Source organism: Cannabis sativa, chromosome 5, assembly GCF_029168945.1.
Source record: "Cannabis sativa cultivar Pink pepper isolate KNU-18-1 chromosome 5, ASM2916894v1, whole genome shotgun sequence".
NCBI classification, from domain to species: Eukaryota; Viridiplantae; Streptophyta; class Magnoliopsida; order Rosales; family Cannabaceae; genus Cannabis; species Cannabis sativa.
Window position 1 is genome coordinate 29,106,120 of NC_083605.1, and position 19,561 is coordinate 29,125,680.

At 30.7% G+C, this 19,561-nt stretch overlaps 1 protein-coding gene across 1 annotated transcript; it reads left to right on the forward strand.

The window, feature by feature from the left end:
* The first annotated feature begins 9,578 nt into the window (after positions 1–9,578).
* LOC133038564 (probable aldehyde dehydrogenase) lies at positions 9,579–19,269 on the forward strand. The gene is made up of 3 exons (XM_061116722.1): positions 9,579–9,739; positions 18,607–18,816; positions 18,969–19,269. The coding sequence occupies exons 1-3, from the start codon at positions 9,731–9,733 to the stop codon at positions 18,993–18,995; spliced, it is 246 nt and encodes an 81-aa protein (XP_060972705.1). The 5' UTR covers positions 9,579–9,730; the 3' UTR covers positions 18,996–19,269.
* The last annotated feature ends 292 nt before the right edge of the window (positions 19,270–19,561 follow it).

Below are 19,561 nucleotides of genomic sequence, written 5' to 3' on the forward strand. Positions count from 1 at the left end.
TGACTAAGAAAAATCAGAGATTTGTGTGGTCAGATAAATGTGAATCAAGCTTTCAAGAATTGAAGCAGCGTTTGATAACAGCTCCGGTGTTAGCTTTGCCATCAGATCAAGAGAAATTTGTTGTGTATTGTGATGCATCCAGACAGGGTCTGGGATGTGTTCTGATGCAAGCTGACAGAGTCATAGCCTATGCCTCTCGTCAATCGAAGGATTATGAGCGGCGTTACCCAACTCATGATTTAGAGCTCGCCGTCGTGGTTTTTGCTTTAAAGATTTGGCGACATTATCTTTACGGTGAAAAGTGTGAAATTTATACTGATCATAAAAGTCTTAAATACTTTTTCACCCAAAAAGATCTGAATATGAGGCAGAGAAGGTGGTTGGAGTTAGTTAAGGACTACGATTGTGAAATACTGTATCACCCCGGGAAAGCCAATGTGGTGGCCGACGCTCTGAGCAGAAAAGGTCCCGGTCAAGTGTGTACTACGGTTATGATAGCTCCTCAACTAGCCTCGGAAATGGTTAGTGCAGGAATTGAGTTCGTGGTCGGGAAATTACATAATTTAACACTCCAATCTGATCTGTTGGAGAGAATCAGAAAGGCACAATTGGAAGATCCCGAGCTAGTTAAAGTTCGAGATGAAGTGATAGCTGGTCGGCCTAAAGGTTTTACAGTCTCGAGCAGTGGAATGTTGCTATATAAAGCTCGAGTTTGTGTTCCTAGTGTGGATGAGCTTAAGAAAGAGATACTTGATGAAGCTCACACCACACCTTATTCGTTACATCCGGGAACCACCAAGATGTATCAGGATTTGAAACCCTACTTCTGGTGGTATGGGATGAAAAGAGATGTGGTGGACTATGTGTCCAAGTGTTTAACCTGCCAGCAGATTAAGGCTGAACATCAGAGGCCAGCAGGATTATTGCAACCTTTGGTCCTTCCTGAATGGAAGTGGGAGGACATTGCAATGGACTTTGTAACTGGTTTGCCTAGAACTACAGGAATGTATGATTCTGTTTGGGTTATCGTGGACAGATTCACAAAGTCAGCTCACTTCTTACCAGTGAAAGTTACATATTCAGTGGATCAATATGCTGAACTGTATGTGAAGGAGATAGTTCGTCTCCATGGAGCCCCTAAATCTATTGTGTCAGACAGGGATCCAAAGTTCACATCGAAGTTTTGGGTGAGTCTCCAGAAGGCTATGGGTACCAAATTAAAGTTTAGTACAGCCTTTCACCCTCGATCGATGGTCGGCCGAAAGAACTATCCAGATTTTAGAAGACCTATTGCGAGCCTGTGTCATGGACTTTGAGGGTTCATGGAGTAAGTACTTGCCTTTAATCGAATTCTCCTACAACAATAGTTACCAAAGTACAATAGGGATGGCTCCCTATGAGATGTTATATGGTAGAAAATGTCGTTCTCCTATTCATTGGGACGAGACAGGAGAAAGGAAGTACCTGGGTCCAGAATTAGTACAGAGAACTAATGAAGCTATTGATAAGATCAAGGCTCGGATGCTTGCCTCTCAAAGCAGGCAGAAAAGTTATGCTGATCCGAAGCGTAGAGATGTTACATTTCAGGCAGGAGAACATGTTTTCCTGCGGGTTTCACCAATGAAGGGTATTAGACGCTTCGGGAAGAAGGGTAAGTTAAGCCCTAGGTTCATTGGGCCATTTCAGATACTTGAGAAGGTCGGGCAGGTAGCGTATCGGCTAGCCTTACCACCAGCATTGTCAGCTGTTCATGACGTATTTCACATTTCTATGTTAAGGAAATACGTGTCAGACCCGACTCATGTCTTGAGTTATGAAGCCCTTGAACTTCAACCAGATTTATCCTATGAAGAGCAACCTGTTCAGATTTTGGATAGAAAAGAAAAAGTTCTTCGGAATAAGACTATTGCACTGGTTAAGGTGCTCTGGAGGAATAGTAAGGTGGAAGAAGCCACCTGGGAGTTGGAGTCGGATATGAGGACTCAACATCCAGAACTATTCAGGTTAGATTTCGGGGACGAAATCCTATTAACGGGGGGATAATTGTAATGACCGCTCTAGTAATATGATTAGAAAAGGCAATTAGCACTAATTTTTATTATTTTATTATTATTTGTGAATTAAATTTTAATGTGGACCCCAATATTTAGAAATAAATATTAGAGTTATAATTTCTCAATTTCGGAGATTTTATTAAACTCTAGGGGTATTATCTAGTTTATATGTGTAATATGTTATTTTTGTAATTTTTGTTTGGCGACAACGGAAAATGCGATGGATGGCTAGATTGATCACATGGGTAAGTTTAGAACCTTATTTCATAGTGGGAAATAATTTAGAGAGAATAAAATATCGGGATTGAGCGGGGTTATGGAATTTGACCATTTTACCCCTAGCTTTAGAAATACCCAAGTTATAATTTTGAGGGCATTTTAGTAATTACCAAAAAGGGAGTTGGTGGCTGCCTTTTAGGGTGACACCTAGCAGTAATTTCAGCAAAGGATTTATTTGAATCCTTTTTCTTTTGAGGGAAATTAAAAAGAAAAGAAAGAAAAGTCAAAATTGAGGAAAATCAACCTTTTCCCCTTTCTCTTTGCTCGGCCAACCTAGACCAGAAGGAACCAAGTTCAGCTCCTTTATTTTGCTGGATATCAACTAGAGATTCAAGGTTCTTAGGACTAAGGTAAGCCCTTGTAGCTTTCTTCTTTATTTTCTTTAAGTTTTATTGGTTTGGATGTGTGATTTTGTGAAATTGGGGCTGTTAGGATTAGGTTTGCTTAGGGTTTGGTTTTCTAGGTTCATTTGAGTTGGTATTAACCTCTTGTTGCTGGTTTTGATGATTTGATTTGGTATTGTTCAAGTTTGAGCTTTGAGTTCAAAGTTTTGATCTCTAATGGCATATTTGTTTACACTGAGTTTTTCTGTGAAATACTGGCTGGGTTTTATTGTGTATGCCTTGATTAGGAGCTCTGGAGAGTTTGGTATCATTTGGTGGAAAATTGAGCAAAGAAGGAAGTGTTTTGGGAATACTGGTGCAAACCGGCAAATTGGTTTTCCATGCCCCAAAAACCGGTTTGCCGGTTTTGGCAGGATTCCCGAACACTTCGTTTTCTCAATTTTTGTCCATTTCAGTACCTCGGTTGGGAGTTTCCCATTTCCAGAGTTAGAATAACCCCTTTAGAGTATTGCAGAACCTAGGGTGTTGGTTTTGGGTTTCCCGGGATTAGGGTTTTAATCATGTGACTTACCCGGTTTCAAAATGTGATTAGGGCATCCATCTAGCACAGAAATTCCGTTCAGGTCGGCTAGCACACTTGAACTCGGAAAACAGGTAAGAACTGTGTATAATGTATGATGTGGTTATCTGAATGTATGTATGTGTTAATATGTATACATGCTTATTTATTGTGATTCATACACTACCAACACTTGTACGGTTGTGATACGAAGTGCATTGGTAAGGTGTGTGATGTTTGGAAGTACATCATAGTGTTACTAGCACTTGTACGGGAAGGTACAAGGTGTCTGTGGTACAACACTAGATAGTACTCAGGGTGCGGTCATACCTTACCTATACTAATACGAAGGTATAATGAGTGTATGTGGTACATGGTACATGGTCGTGTCCCAGTTAGAACGTTCATACTCATCTGTTAAGCTCTGTAAATAGGTGTATGGGCGCCTATTTACAGGTCGGAAATTATATGATATGTTATATGCATTTCTTACTGAGTCTGTTGACTCAGCGCTCGCTTCCTTGTGTAGGTAAAGGAAAGGCGAAGGCTGAACAGGAGTGATCCTGAGCTCGGGTGAGATTGTACATGTCAAGCAGCGCGACCTGGAGTGTTCGGTCTCGGGACATCTGGGAGTTGTATTTTGAAAGTCGCTGTGCGACCTGTAAATCTGTATATTTTGGAATGTATATTTAAAAAGTAAAGTTTGTAAAGTTTTAAAAATCGGGATCCCGGCACTTGTAAATATTTTATTAAATTACAAAGTTTAATGTTTAAAGCAAAAGTTTTAATTGGACACGTTTTTCGAGAAATTTCTTTGATTAGCAAAGATCGCACAATCAGTAAAAAAAAAAAGCACTGTAGCGTGCCTTAGCATTAGGGCGTTACACAGAACGTCTTACAAACTGAATATTAGTAAAAACCAAATCACACAGAACTTGTCTGCATTCTTCAACCAGCAGGCCAAAGGATGAGGGCATATTAACACCACTACTGATTGCCTGAACAGCAACAAGGCAATCTGTCTCTAGTGTAACTTCTTGCCAATTGTTGAATTTGATCCAACTGAGGGCCTCCTTAATGCCAAAAATCTCAGCAATCTCGGGGGAAACTCGGCCGGGGAGGCTTTTGGAAATGCCTTCAATCAATCTACCTTGAGAATCTCTAGCAAGAAAGCCAAAGCCAAAACAGTTTTCCGCTTCAAATATAGAGCCATCAACATTTACCTTAATCATATTTTCTATAGGTTTTGTCCAATGCTCACTTTCCAAAACTTGATTGTTGTAAACAAGTAAAGGATCCATTCTTTTTTGTTGAGCACATAACCATTGATTAAGATTCGATCTTGCTGAAAGAACTACACTTGCAGCCGAAACAGTCTTTTGATTCCACAAGATATCGTTTCTTGCACTCCAAATCTGCCAAGCAATCATCAACACTTCAGCAGCCGAACTGCTACTTCTTGCAGCAGTAACCATAACAAACCAGCTTCTGAAATCACTCACAGCAAAGGAGCTCGAGTTAATAGCTGATCTATTCCAGCAAGATCGAGCAAAATGACACTCGATCAACACATGGATAATGATCTCTCTCTCGGCATTGCAGAAAGGACATGACAGAGGAACATTAACATGTTTTGTCTGCAATTGAACTTTAGTTGGAAGGCAGCCAGTGATGGCTCTCCAGCCAAAGTGAAGAACCTTTTGAGGGACTTTAATTTGCCAGAAGTCTTTCCACAAATTGTCACTATTTTATAAAGTAAATATTGTAGTAGTCTTTACCTCATTCAGTTGCAGATTTTTCGTCTATTCTGACATTTGGATGTTAGTCACTATTTCGCTAATATATTTAATTGTGCTTCTAATTTATGAGCACGTGATCAAAAACAGTGCTGTAATGTACTCTCTGATTTGTTTTTTTTTTTTCCTTGCATCTAATTTCTCAGGTTTAATTATGATAAGTTTTGGTGGGTTTTAGTAAATGTTTTTCTTTTTCTGGTTTGCATTAATAGCTAGAACATGGAGAAATTAATAAGATTGGCATTCCTTTTTGTCGCAACATGTACAAAGCAGCATAATTATAATAATGCTTTAAGTTGCTTTTATTTTTATTTAACAAAAGACGAAATTATAAATTTTACGGCTTCTTAATTATACTGTATGTGCTAAAATATAATTTTTTTCTTTTAATGAGTGTTTTTATAGGAAAATGGTAATTCTAGAAGAGAAGAAGAGAAGAAGAAGAGAAAAATTGTAGATGTACAACAGCAAAAACCCAATCGTATTTTTTGGATTTAATCGGATTTATTTTATATATTTTATTATATATAAAAAAAAAGTGACCTATGAATTTCTCATAAACTATTTTATTTTTAATATAAATAAGAAATCACCCATGAATTTCTCATAAAAATTCAGTTATATAGGCACTTTATATAGAATAGATATACATATATATATAAATGGAGGAGGTTCTAATGGTTACATTTTTATTGTAACCATCATGGTTACATTTTTTTTAGCCATTGGATCACTATTAAATGGTTGTGATTAATTTAGAAATTAAATAAAAAATGACATGTAACCTGATATTAACCTGTTAATTTATTTCCTTTTAAAACTTTAATTAAAATTAATTATATTTTAAAATTAAATTAAGTATAATTATTAATTAATTTTTTGAAATTTATTATTAAATAAGGATCTTTTAGCAATTTATTTTTTTACACTTAAATTATTTTAATTTTTATAACAAAACTCTTAATAATTAAAAATCATACACATATAATTTCATAATTAAAATTTTATTATATTTATAATATTATTAATTTAAAATGATTACAGTTTATTGTATAGAGATGTCAATATTGTACATCATCAATATTGTACTTCTTTTCACATTATGTTCAACGTTCCTTACTCCTGTCTACAGTTTATTGTATCTTTTATCTAGTGAACAAAGCCGTACTTCGTGCGGCATGTATAATAATTTTAAAATTTTTATTCACACTAAAAATATATTTTTTTTGTTAGGACAACAAAATACAACTTTTTTTATTACACATAAAAAATAATAGAATTACAACTTAATACTAAAAATATTTTGAATATTAAAAGTACATATAAATAGCAAAAAATTACTAATTTTTCATATATATATATATATTCCTTATTAAAGGAGCACCACAATTAAGTTAAACCTTGTTTCTAATTGAGAATTTAGTCCTTATTTCCTCAATGTATTATTTTTTTTGTTGCATAGATCTCTATGTGTATTTTTATAGCAGACCTTCAAATAAAAATGAAAATCTATTTAAAAAAATATATAAGAGAGAATTAGTTTTATATATAATTTATATATATAACAAATAAAAAATAGTGATCAAAGAATACTTACTTTTAATATAAGATTGATTTGTATTGTTCTCTATTTATATACATACTACTTTGCATGATTAAAAGTTAAAAGTATTTATTAGAAAATAAATAATTGAAAAAAAGAAAAAAATGAAGGAATTTAATGGACAAAGAAATATAAATAGTAGTCAATAAATTTTTCATTGATTTCAGTAGAAGTGCAATATGTAAGGGTGATATTGATTTAGTTAATTGTATAAATGGAGAAGTAGTAAGATCTGAGTATATATTTAATCGGGTTGTTATATATATATATATATTTAATATCATTAAATGAAAAAAATTATAAAAAAACCGCAAATTAGGTAAAGTAGAAAATTAAAAAGAGATGAAGTCACCACACTTATTTTTCTTTCAGATTTATATGTAGATATAAAAATATATAGATAAATAGATCAATTAGAAAACAACTTAAAATTAAATATTAATAATTTAAAATTAAGTTTATCAATAACTAAAAAAATTTCTTAAATTAATAATTTTTTAGAAAGTTAAATAATTAAAATTAATTAAAAAATATATACTATATATATCATTTTCAATATATTGGTGTAAATTATAAGAAATTAATATAAATGTATTGTGATGTATTTTTTATAAAGTTAAATGATTAAAATTAATAAAAAAATACTAAAATATTTTCTTCGATACATTAATTATATAGTGTAAATTATTAAAAAAATCAAAAGACATCACTAAAATTAATATAAATATATGTAATTTATTACAAAATAGTTAACATAATAAAAATTTAAAGCTCATGATTGAATGAGATAAATATAATAAAATTTTAATTATTCATTATGAAAATTTATAAAAATAAAATAAAAAAAAAATCATATTAACTCTTATATAATTTATTTTTAAATTTTGTAAGATATATATATATATATATGTCTATTATAATATATATAAATGTTATGGAGAAAGATAGAAATTTATCATTTTAATATACTTTATAATTAAAAACTAAATAAAAATCAAATTAATATAGAATTTTAAAGTAGGAAAAATTATTAATAACTTTGTTGCAAAAAAATTTATTAGAGAAGAACTTGATACTTTTATATATAAATATATATATATATATATACATCAAAGTAATATAATTTTTCAAAGAAAGAGAAAAAATTGTCCAATAATTTTATTATAAAATATCTATTAGGGAATAATATATGAATGAATAGTCTTTTCCAAGTAATCTGAAAATATAAAACATCAAAAAATAAGAAAAAAATATAAGAAAAACTTAAAAAATAAACATACATTACTAAGTAGTGAAAATAATTAACATCAATAATTAAAAAGATATAAAATTAATATAACAAAAACTTCAAAACTATGAGTGGACTTTGTTACCAAAAAATCTATTAGAGAAAAACTTAATCCTTAATTTGTAATTAAAAACTTTGACAAAAAAATTTATAATTAAAACTAAATAAAAATAAAAGTAATATAATCTTTCATAGCAAGAGAAAAAATTACCTAATAATTTTGCTGCAAAGTATCCATTGGAGAAGAATTTTTCAATGATTGATCTTTTTCGGAATCTGAAAATATCGAACATCAAGAATTAAAAAAAAATATAACAAAAACTTCAAAAAATAAATATATATTGCTAAGTAATAAAAATAGATCAACACCAAAAATTAGAAGGAAAAAAAATTAACATAACAAAAATTCTATAAAGTTTAACTTGATTTTGGATACTATATATAGGTTCTTTGTAGTGGAAGAATACAATAATTTTTTTTTTATTATAGAATACAAATAGTTTTAATATCATAATAGAATATTAATATACACATAAATAATAAGAGTTACATAAGAATACAAATAAACTTTTTTTAATTAAAGAATACAAATAGTTTTATCATAATAATAGGACATTAATATAAATATAAATGATAAGAGTCATACATAAATAATATAAATAATTTTTTTTTAATTTAAAGAATACAAATAGTTTTAATATAATAATAGAAATAAATAAGAAAATTGAGAAAATAAAAAAGGTAAAAGAAAACTATGTGTGATGACACATGGCTAGTTTTTTTTCTTTTTCTAATTATTTTGTATAGGGAAATTTGATTTTCTATACTTAGAAAATCAAAAAATTTGATTTCTAAACCAATAATTTAAACCCTAAAAAAACTATACTTTTTTTTTCAAAACCCCAAAAATACCCCCAAACTAAAACTATCTCTCTTTCTCTCTCTATCTAGCCGGTCCCAAGAATCCCACACCCCAGGTCCGATGGTCGGACCATGGGGTCCGATGGGGTCCGACCAATCGGACCCATCGGACCCCAAGGTCCGACCATCGGACCTCTCTCTTCCCCTCTCTCTCAAATCGCAGGAAAAAAAAAAAAATTAAAGCCGGTCGGACCCGAAGGTTCGACCATCGGACCCTTTCTTCCTCTCTCTCCAAAATCGCAGAAAAAAAAAAAAATTAAAAAAAAAAAAATTCAAAGGTCCGATGGCTCGGACCTTGGGGGTCCGATGGGTCCGACCATCGGACCCCCAAGGTCCGACCATCGGACCTTTGTCTTCTTCCCTCTCTCAAATCGCAGGAAAAAAAAAAAGTTTCAGATAGAGGGAGAGATCGGCGTTGGGGTTGCTCTTTCGGGTTGGGGTTGGGGTCGGAGGGGTTGGGGTCGTGGTCGACGGGGGTGAGGGTGGTGATCGGCGTTGGGGTTGACGTGGGTGGGTGAGGGTGGTTCGGGTGAGGGTGGGCGGTTGGGGTGAGATAGAGGGAGAGAGAGATGATGCAGAGAGAGAGAATATTGTGAGGGGGGTATTTTTGGGGTTTTGAAAAAAAAGGAATAGTTTTTTTAGGTTTTAAATTTTTGGTTTAGGGAAAAAAATTTTTGATTTTCTAAGTATAGAAAATCAAATTTCCCTTTTGTATATTATTATGTATCTTTATAATAATAAAATAGGTGGTAATTATTTTAGAATACTATAACAATGTTGATGGGAATCTTGATGATGACCAGAAAGATTTTGTGGATATTTTGCTTCTGATTCAAAGAGATCTTTTGATGTCGATTTCACCGAGGCTCGACGCCCTGTAGATTCGATGATGAAAGTAACCTTGTCTATATTTCTTACTCAGTTTTTTCGAAACCTAAGGATATTAGTTGGTACCACATTAATCTTTGAAACCCAAGGACTCTGTACCCAAATCTCTCAACCTGATTTCTTGTCGTGATTTCCCGTCTCCACCATCACCATGACCCATCCTTCAACATTAATAGAAATTCTAAACATGAATTTGTCTATTTTTCTATGATACTAAAAATACAGAATTGGATATTTGTTTTGTTCCATTATTTATTTCACTTGCAAATCTTCACAGTTTGCAGTTTCATTTTAAGTGATTTTAATGGTATTACATCACATGAAGCAAGAGTTTGTAACGTAATGTAAATTACTGTTTTTGTACTCATCGATCTCTCTCTCTCATCACATACAATCTCACTCAATTCTACAGGAATGTATGAGCAACTTTTTCCTAATATAAAAATTATATATTTCTATTTGTGAGGTTCTTTTCTCTTGTGCATCTCTGCTGTTAGAATCCAACTTAATTGTCAAATTAAGTGTGTTATTATTAAGAGTTAGTCCCACATTGCTAATGTGTGGAAATAAATTGTGATATATAAGATAAAAGGGCTACTCCTCCCATTGCCAATTGGTTTTGGGATGGAACCTCATTCATCTTATTCCTCAAATTCTAACATGGTATCAGAGCCACTTGTGATCCGTTGTGAGCCCAAATTACCACCGGTCCAAAAGAGTTAGTCCCACATTGCTAATGTGTGGAAATAAATTGTGATATATAAGATAAAAGGGCTACTCCTCCCATTGCCAATTGGTTTTGGGATGGAACCTCATTCATCTTATTCCTCAAATTCTAACAGTTATCATGAACTAGAATTCTGGTTCTATGTGATATAGTATTAGCTTCAAAGTATCTTTATTGGTACTTACCTTGCAAATTGGTAGAAAGTTTAGCAAAAGGACCCTACACAAGAAAAGAATATTTTTATGCTCAACTCTTGTTCCAAATAATATGATAGATCTTCTTGTTGTAATAGATAGACGTGTTATAGCTAAGAGCTTCTAACCAAAATTATTCTGAGATAGAGTATTTTGGGCGAGGTCTAGATTGTGTTTTAAACCATTTTAATCCAATTACATGTTATAAGCTTACCAATTAAAGAAAATTCCCTATTTCAAATTTGATATTTGTCCTCTGAGGAAATTGTTTCTTCAATTTGACACTTGGTATATTTTTGGATTTGTTTCTGTTCTAAATCAAGGGTTTGAAGATATACTTTAACAACTCTAAAGATATGCTTCTAATCATGTCCCATGCATATATAGTTTTCGATAAAGTTTGGCACCAAGACTTTTGATGTTATCCAACCAGTCACTATTCTTGATCTCTCTGTTTTCTTACATGCAGAACTAGGCCAAAACTTCACTTATAATGAAAATACAAGATCTTGCCGACAGAAGGAAGTTAGAAGATTTCTATTGGTCCTGTCCTTACGGTATGTATACTTTACTTATGTTGTTATTTTGCTACCCTTCTAAACTTTATGTTTCCTTGTTAGAGATTTTATTACAATGGAAGAAAATCAAGATTTATTACAACTCTATTGTAAAATAATACAAGGACTAAAATAAGAGATTGATTAAATATATGTTATAATACACATACATATACACTATATATATCGCATATATATGAAAGGTATAGAAGAAGAATATTAATAGAATACACAATATTATATAATGTATATATAATATGAAGAAGAAAAAGAAGATCACTCACTCACAACCTTGAGTGTAGATTAGTGGGGATCACCATGACTTGAACAAGGTATTACACCTTTGTCCAAAAGCTTATTTCCCCCTATCTCTAAGCACTAAGGGAACTCTCTAGGAAATAGCTTTGGGAATTATCAAGTCTTAGGGTTTTCTAGCAATGTGCTTTTTTGATAGAAAACTTCATCTCCAAAATGAGCACCTTAGACCTCTTTATATAGTGTTTAGGATATCACCATTTGAAATTCAAACTCATAACCCCTATAGATGTTATGGACTCAAATGTAACTCTTACACACACCATAACTCCTATAGCATTAAGAATTTCAAATAAAAGTGTGTAACATCTTTTACACTCTTAATGTTGGTGATAATGGTGGAGGTTACTCATAGTAACAACTCCCCAAATGTTACAAAAAGATGACAACTAATATAGTCATATGTTACATATTATTAGTTTATTACACATATTTAATCTATATATTATATTATTATAAATAATATAACAATCCCCCACTAGATTAAATATTATCTCTTTAGTAACAAACTTGTAACATTTGTAACATTTATTTAATCAATCAAAAATATTATATCAAAATATAACATTCCCCCACTTTGATTGACTAAATACACACTTCTAAAGAAATCTTGCTTAGGTGCATTAGGTAAAATGTCTTTCGACTTGAATTTTACCTTAGTGTAGTTACCACAAAGTTTGACGAAATTTTGGTTGCCGTAGCATTGAACCATTATTCCTTTAATACAAACCGGTGATAACACACACACCCTCGCTAATGCTCACTTGAGACCGCATGTCTTGCTCTTGCACCGTTAATGGCCATGTGCAAAATTCCAATTCATGGACTCTCTAGAGAATACTCCCAATTCTCATAAGAGGCGGCACCACCTCTAGCCCATATAGGTGGAGTTTTAGTGTCTCACCACTCTTTAGACACTTCTTAAGCCTAAGTGAGTTTTCTTAAGCTTAAGCTCCATTAAAATACCTTTCGATTTTAACCCTCAATTTTCACCACATGTACTCATCCGTAGATGGGACAATTGAGTACAAAATTCACTCTATTGACTTGTTATTACCTATTGAACTTAAGACTAGATTTTTACTAGTGTTAAGATAGGTTACCATCAATGAGCAAAACGCTAAGGGAGTTTAGGTCCCATCCCTCGAAAATTCATGCTTTAATCTTGTACGGAGATTAAGCGATTTGTTATAACCTCTCACTATTGATTCCATGTGAATCATGCATGCCAAAAATATAGTGTTCACTTTGTGACCACTTTTCTCCTTAAGTACTTAAGCTTTGAAAATTTAATCATAAAAGATTAATTTTCACACAACTCAAATTCTCAATAATTTTGATACCATGCATATCAAAATTAAACACTAATTTAGACACCAAACATGTCTAAATTATACTTTATTTTAAGACACCAAACATGTCTTAAACTTTTCATATTGGAGTATCACCCCCACACTTTCACATTTCATTATCAAGACAATATCTTGATTTTAAAATATAGAAGACCACTTTGTCTCTATAACTCTTTTAATTAATTTCCTTCTTGAAATTATTTTCACTTATGCACATAGCTAACTTGATTTAGAATTTGAATTCAAAATCAAATAAATTAATCAATAATGTCTCAACACATTTTGATTAAATTTGTGGCTCACCCCCACATTTTTACCATAAAGTGTATATAAAATATCACTTTTGTGTATTTTCTTCTTCAAATGACTCTTTAAGGCCACTTTAAAAATACCATTTGACATTTTTAGTTTTCTCAACAAAACTAAAATATCAAACTCACATTACTACTCATAAAATAATGTGATTATTTTTACTCATAATTTTAAGGTTATCTCCTTATTGAGATTAGCCCAAAATTATACCAAAGTTAACAAAATTCTCATCAATTTTGTTCACAACTTTGATCATTTAAGATTCAAAATTGCTTCTCCAATTTGGTTATCTTTTCACTATTTTTGAATCCACATTGATTCATTTACTTTTGAGTCCAAAATTGCTCTTCCAATTTATGGCTCATTTCACAAGTTTGGATTCACTTTTAATCTATTTGCTCTTGCATGAGAAGACAATTCTCATAAGTGTAACTCTCATAGTTCACTTTTTTATCTCATAATATGAGATGATTATCTCTTATAACCCAATAAAAGATGTAACTTCTCAAAAGTCATCTTTTATTATCTCATAAAGTAAGATGTTCACTACCAAATTAAAAAAGAATTTAAAATATTCTTTATTCACAAAATAGATGATAATAATTTCCACATCAATAGCAATAAACAATATTATATTATTACTATCAACATTATTGTCATACTATATAACACATATATTAATATAATATGTATGTTACTAATCAACTTCTTATACGTAACATACACATATTATGAATATTAAATTCACAATATATATGTTACATATCTCATATATATATATATATATAACATATATACTATAATATACATATATATCATATACACATAATATATACATTAATTAGACAACTATATATGTTACATACCTCACACATATATAACATATATACACATTAATATACATGATATATATTATATACACATATCTCATATAATACATAGAAAATAAGTATTTCTACATATTTAATCTCACAATATATATATTATGTCATATCTCATCATATATGTAATACACATAACTCATATACATGTTATATATTATATATCTCATATATATACACATACAAACATGTAATAAATTCAAATATCATACTATATATCACTATATATTATATGATATAAACTCATAATCACATATATGTCACATATATATAACTCATATATATATTATATATATTACTATCATATGAAATAGTAAATCACATAATATACACCACCATGCTCACCCATGAATGATTTTCACATAAAATCTCTTATCCTTGTATTCTCACAATCTTGATTTATCTCCTCTTCCATTGAAAAGGAATAAGCTTTTGATTGTTAGAGATTTTATTACAATGGAAGAAAATCAAGATTTATTACAACTCTATTGTAAAATAATACAAGGACTAAAATAAGAGATTGATTAAATATATGTTATAATACACATACATATACACTATATATATCGCATATATATGAAAGGTATAGAAGAAGAATATTAATAGAATACACAATATTATATAATGTATATATAATATGAAGAAGAAAAAGAAGATCACTCACTCACAACCTTGAGTGTAGATTAGTGGGGATCACCATGACTTGAACAAGGTATTACACCTTTGTCCAAAAGCTTATTTCCCCCTATCTCTAAGCACTAAGGGAACTCTCTAGGAAATAGCTTTGGGAATTATCAAGTCTTAGGGTTTTCTAGCAATGTGCTTTTTTGATAGAAAACTTCATCTCCAAAATGAGCACCTTAGACCTCTTTATATAGTGTTTAGGATATCACCATTTGAAATTCAAACTCATAACCCCTATAGATGTTATGGACTCAAATGTAACTCTTACACACACCATAACTCCTATAGCATTAAGAATTTCAAATAAAAGTGTGTAACATCTTTTACACTCTTAATGTTGGTGATAATGGTGGAGGTTACTCATAGTAACAACTCCCCAAATGTTACAAAAAGATGACAACTAATATAGTCATATGTTACATATTATTAGTTTATTACACATATTTAATCTATATATTATATTATTATAAATAATATAACAATCCCCCACTAGATTAAATATTATCTCTTTAGTAACAAACTTGTAACATTTGTAACATTTATTTAATCAATCAAAAATATTATATCAAAATATAACATTCCCCCACTTTGATTGACTAAATACACACTTCTAAAGAAATCTTGCTTAGGTGCATTAGGTAAAATGTCTTTCGACTTGAATTTTACCTTAGTGTAGTTACCACAAAGTTTGACGAAATTTTGGTTGCCGTAGCATTGAACCATTATTCCTTTAATACAAACCTAAGTGATAACACACACACCCTCGCTAATGCTCACTTGAGACCGCATGTCTTGCTCTTGCACCGTTAATGGCCATGTGCAAAATTCCAATTCATGGACTCTCTAGAGAATACTCCCAATTCTCATAAGAGGCGGCACCACCTCTAGCCCATATAGGTGGAGTTTTAGTGTCTCACCACTCTTTAGACACTTCTTAAGCCTAAGTGAGTTTTCTTAAGCTTAAGCTCCATTAAAATACCTTTCGATTTTAACCCTCAATTTTCACCACATGTACTCATCCGTAGATGGGACAATTGAGTACAAAATTCACTCTATTGACTTGTTATTACCTATTGAACTTAAGACTAGATTTTTACTAGTGTTAAGATAGGTTACCATCAATGAGCAAAACGCTAAGGGAGTTTAGGTCCCATCCTCGAAAATTCATGCTTTAATCTTGTACGGAGATTAAGCGATTTGTTATAACCTCTCACTATTGATTCCATGTGAATCATGCATGCCAAAAATATAGTGTTCACTTTGTGACCACTTTTCTCCTTAAGTACTTAAGCTTTGAAAATTTAATCATAAAAGATTAATTTTCACACAACTCAAATTCTCAATAATTTTGATACCATGCATATCAAAATTAAACACTAATTTAGACACCAAACATGTCTAAATTATACTTTATTTTAAGACACCAAACATGTCTTAAACTTTTCATATTGGAGTATCACCCCCACACTTTCACATTTCATTATCAAGACAATATCTTGATTTTAAAATATAGAAGACCACTTTGTCTCTATAACTCTTTTAATTAATTTCCTTCTTGAAATTATTTTCACTTATGCACATAGCTAACTTGATTTAGAATTTGAATTCAAAATCAAATAAATTAATCAATAATGTCTCAACACATTTTGATTAAATTTGTGGCTCACCCCCACATTTTTACCATAAAGTGTATATAAAATATCACTTTTGTGTATTTTCTTCTTCAAATGACTCTTTAAGGCCACTTTAAAAATACCATTTGACATTTTTAGTTTTCTCAACAAAACTAAAATATCAAACTCACATTACTACTCATAAAATAATGTGATTATTTTTACTCATAATTTTAAGGTTATCTCCTTATTGAGATTAGCCCAAAATTATACCAAAGTTAACAAAATTCTCATCAATTTTGTTCACAACTTTGATCATTTAAGATTCAAAATTGCTTCTCCAATTTGGTTATCTTTTCACTATTTTTGAATCCACATTGATTCATTTACTTTTGAGTCCAAAATTGCTCTTCCAATTTATGGCTCATTTCACAAGTTTGGATTCACTTTTAATCTATTTGCTCTTGCATGAGAAGACAATTCTCATAAGTGTAACTCTCATAGTTCACTTTTTTATCTCATAATATGAGATGATTATCTCTTATAACCCAATAAAAGATGTAACTTCTCAAAAGTCATCTTTTATTATCTCATAAAGTAAGATGTTCACTACCAAATTAAAAAAGAATTTAAAATATTCTTTATTCACAAAATAGATGATAATAATTTCCACATCAATAGCAATAAACAATATTATATTATTACTATCAACATTATTGTCATACTATATAACACATATATTAATATAATATGTATGTTACTAATCAACTTCTTATACGTAACATACACATATTATGAATATTAAATTCACAATATATATGTTACATATCTCATATATATATATAGATATAACATATATACTATAATATACATATATATCATATACACATAATATATACATTAATTAGACAACTATATATGTTACATACCTCACACATATATAACATATATACACATTAATATACATGATATATATTATATACACATATCTCATATAATACATAGAAAATAAGTATTTCTACATATTTAATCTCACAATATATATATTATGTCATATCTCATCATATATGTAATACACATAACTCATATACATGTTATATATTATATATCTCATATATATACACATACAAACATGTAATAAATTCAAATATCATATTATATATCACTATATATTATATGATATAAACTCATAATCACATATATGTCACATATATATAACTCATATATATTATATATATTACTATCATATGAAATAGTAAATCACATAATATACACCACCATGCTCACCCATGAATGATTTTCACATAAAATCTCTTATCCTTGTATTCTCACAATCTTGATTTATCTCCTCTTCCATTGAAAAGGAATAAGCTTTTGATTGTTAGAGATTTTATTACAATGGAAGAAAATCAAGATTTATTACAACTCTATTGTAAAATAATACAAGGACTAAAATAAGAGATTGATTAAATATATGTTATAATACACATACATATACACTATATATATCGCATATATATGAAAGGTATAGAAGAAGAATATTAATAGAATACACAATATTATATAATGTATATATAATATGAAGAAGAAAAAGAAGATCACTCACTCACAACCTTGAGTGTAGATTAGTGGGGATCACCATGACTTGAACAAGGTATTACACCTTTGTCCAAAAGCTTATTTCCCCCTATCTCTAAGCACTAAGGGAACTCTCTAGGAAATAGCTTTGGGAATTATCAAGCCTTAGGGTTTTCTAGCAATGTGCTTTTTTGATAGAAAACTTCATCTCCAAAATGAGCACCTTAGATCTCTTTATATAGTGTTTAGGATATCATCATTTGAAATTCAAACTCATAACCCCTATAGATGTTATGGACTCAAATGTAACTCTTACACACACCATAACTCCTATAGCATTAAGAATTTCAAATAAAAGTGTGTAACATCTTTTACACTCTTAATGTTGGTGATAATGGTGGAGGTTACTCATAGTAACAACTCCCCAAATGTTACAAAAAGATGACAACTAATATAGTCATATGTTACATATTATTAGTTTATTACACATATTTAATCTATATATTATATTATTATAAATAATATAACATTCCTATTTTTGCCAATGACTATTTTTTAGGTTGTCTTAATTAGCTCTTTGATGTGACCAGTAATATTGTTTTGTGAGTCAACCAAACACCTCACATTCTCATCGACCTTGTCTTTCTTTTGTGTGATGCAGGTTACAACTGGAGCAATTCTGGAACACATTAATCAATTGCTTCAGATACCAGGTTCAAAGCTACTCCTAGGGGGTGAACCTTTAGAGAATCATTCCATTCCCCAAATATATGGTGCTGTTAAACCAACAGCTGTCTATGTTCCTCTTGAAGAAATTGTGAAGGACAACAATTATGACCTTGTGACAAAAGAAATATTTGGACCATTCCAGGTAAAAGAACACGAGCATGCTTAAGTTTTAAGTTCATTCTTAAAGAAAATGATGACTGGAAAAGTCATAGGTTGTCATATGATTTAGTAGCTTATAATGTGTGTGAGAGAGAGAGATTTGTTACTGACAGACATTTATATATTTGCCTTTAGATAATTACCGATTGTAAGAAAGAATAGCTCCCTCTAGTATTGGACATTCTTGAGATGATGCATGCACACTTGACGGCCGCTGTTGTTTCAAATGATTTTCACTTTCTACAGTCAAAGATTTCTTTCTCATAAAGCTATGCATAAAGTTATTTTCTATATGTGTTGTTCATTCATTCAACAATATCCAAGCATGCAATTTTTTGTAAGATCACATTATCACAGTAGGCTTGAACTTTAAACACCAGACCTCAAAGACTGCTCCCATTAATCTCATTAACCAAATCTTCCACTTGTGCTACAACAACCCAATATTCTTACTAATGAAATAACAAAACAAAGTAAAATTAGCCATTTTACACAAGATTCACAGTCAAAATGGTAGTATATACATATGTGTATATGTAACTGTATGTATATATAAGGTTGGATATATATATATCACATTAGAAAACTTGATTTTTAATACAATTGCTCTCCTCATTCTTTCCCAAACCCTACGCCAAGTTTCTCTATTTTCTTCACAAGAAAATAAAGAGAGAAGCTTAGCTTATTTGATAATAATGTCCTTTTCCTTATTTTCATATATATTGTTT

What these genes read in the sequence shown, in the direction of transcription:
- LOC133038564 (XM_061116722.1), top strand. An exon ending in AAATATTTGGACCATTCCAG is followed by an intron (nt 18,817 to 18,968) that starts GTAAAAGAACAC and finishes ATTTGCCTTTAG; the next exon opens with ATAATTACCGATTGTAAGAA.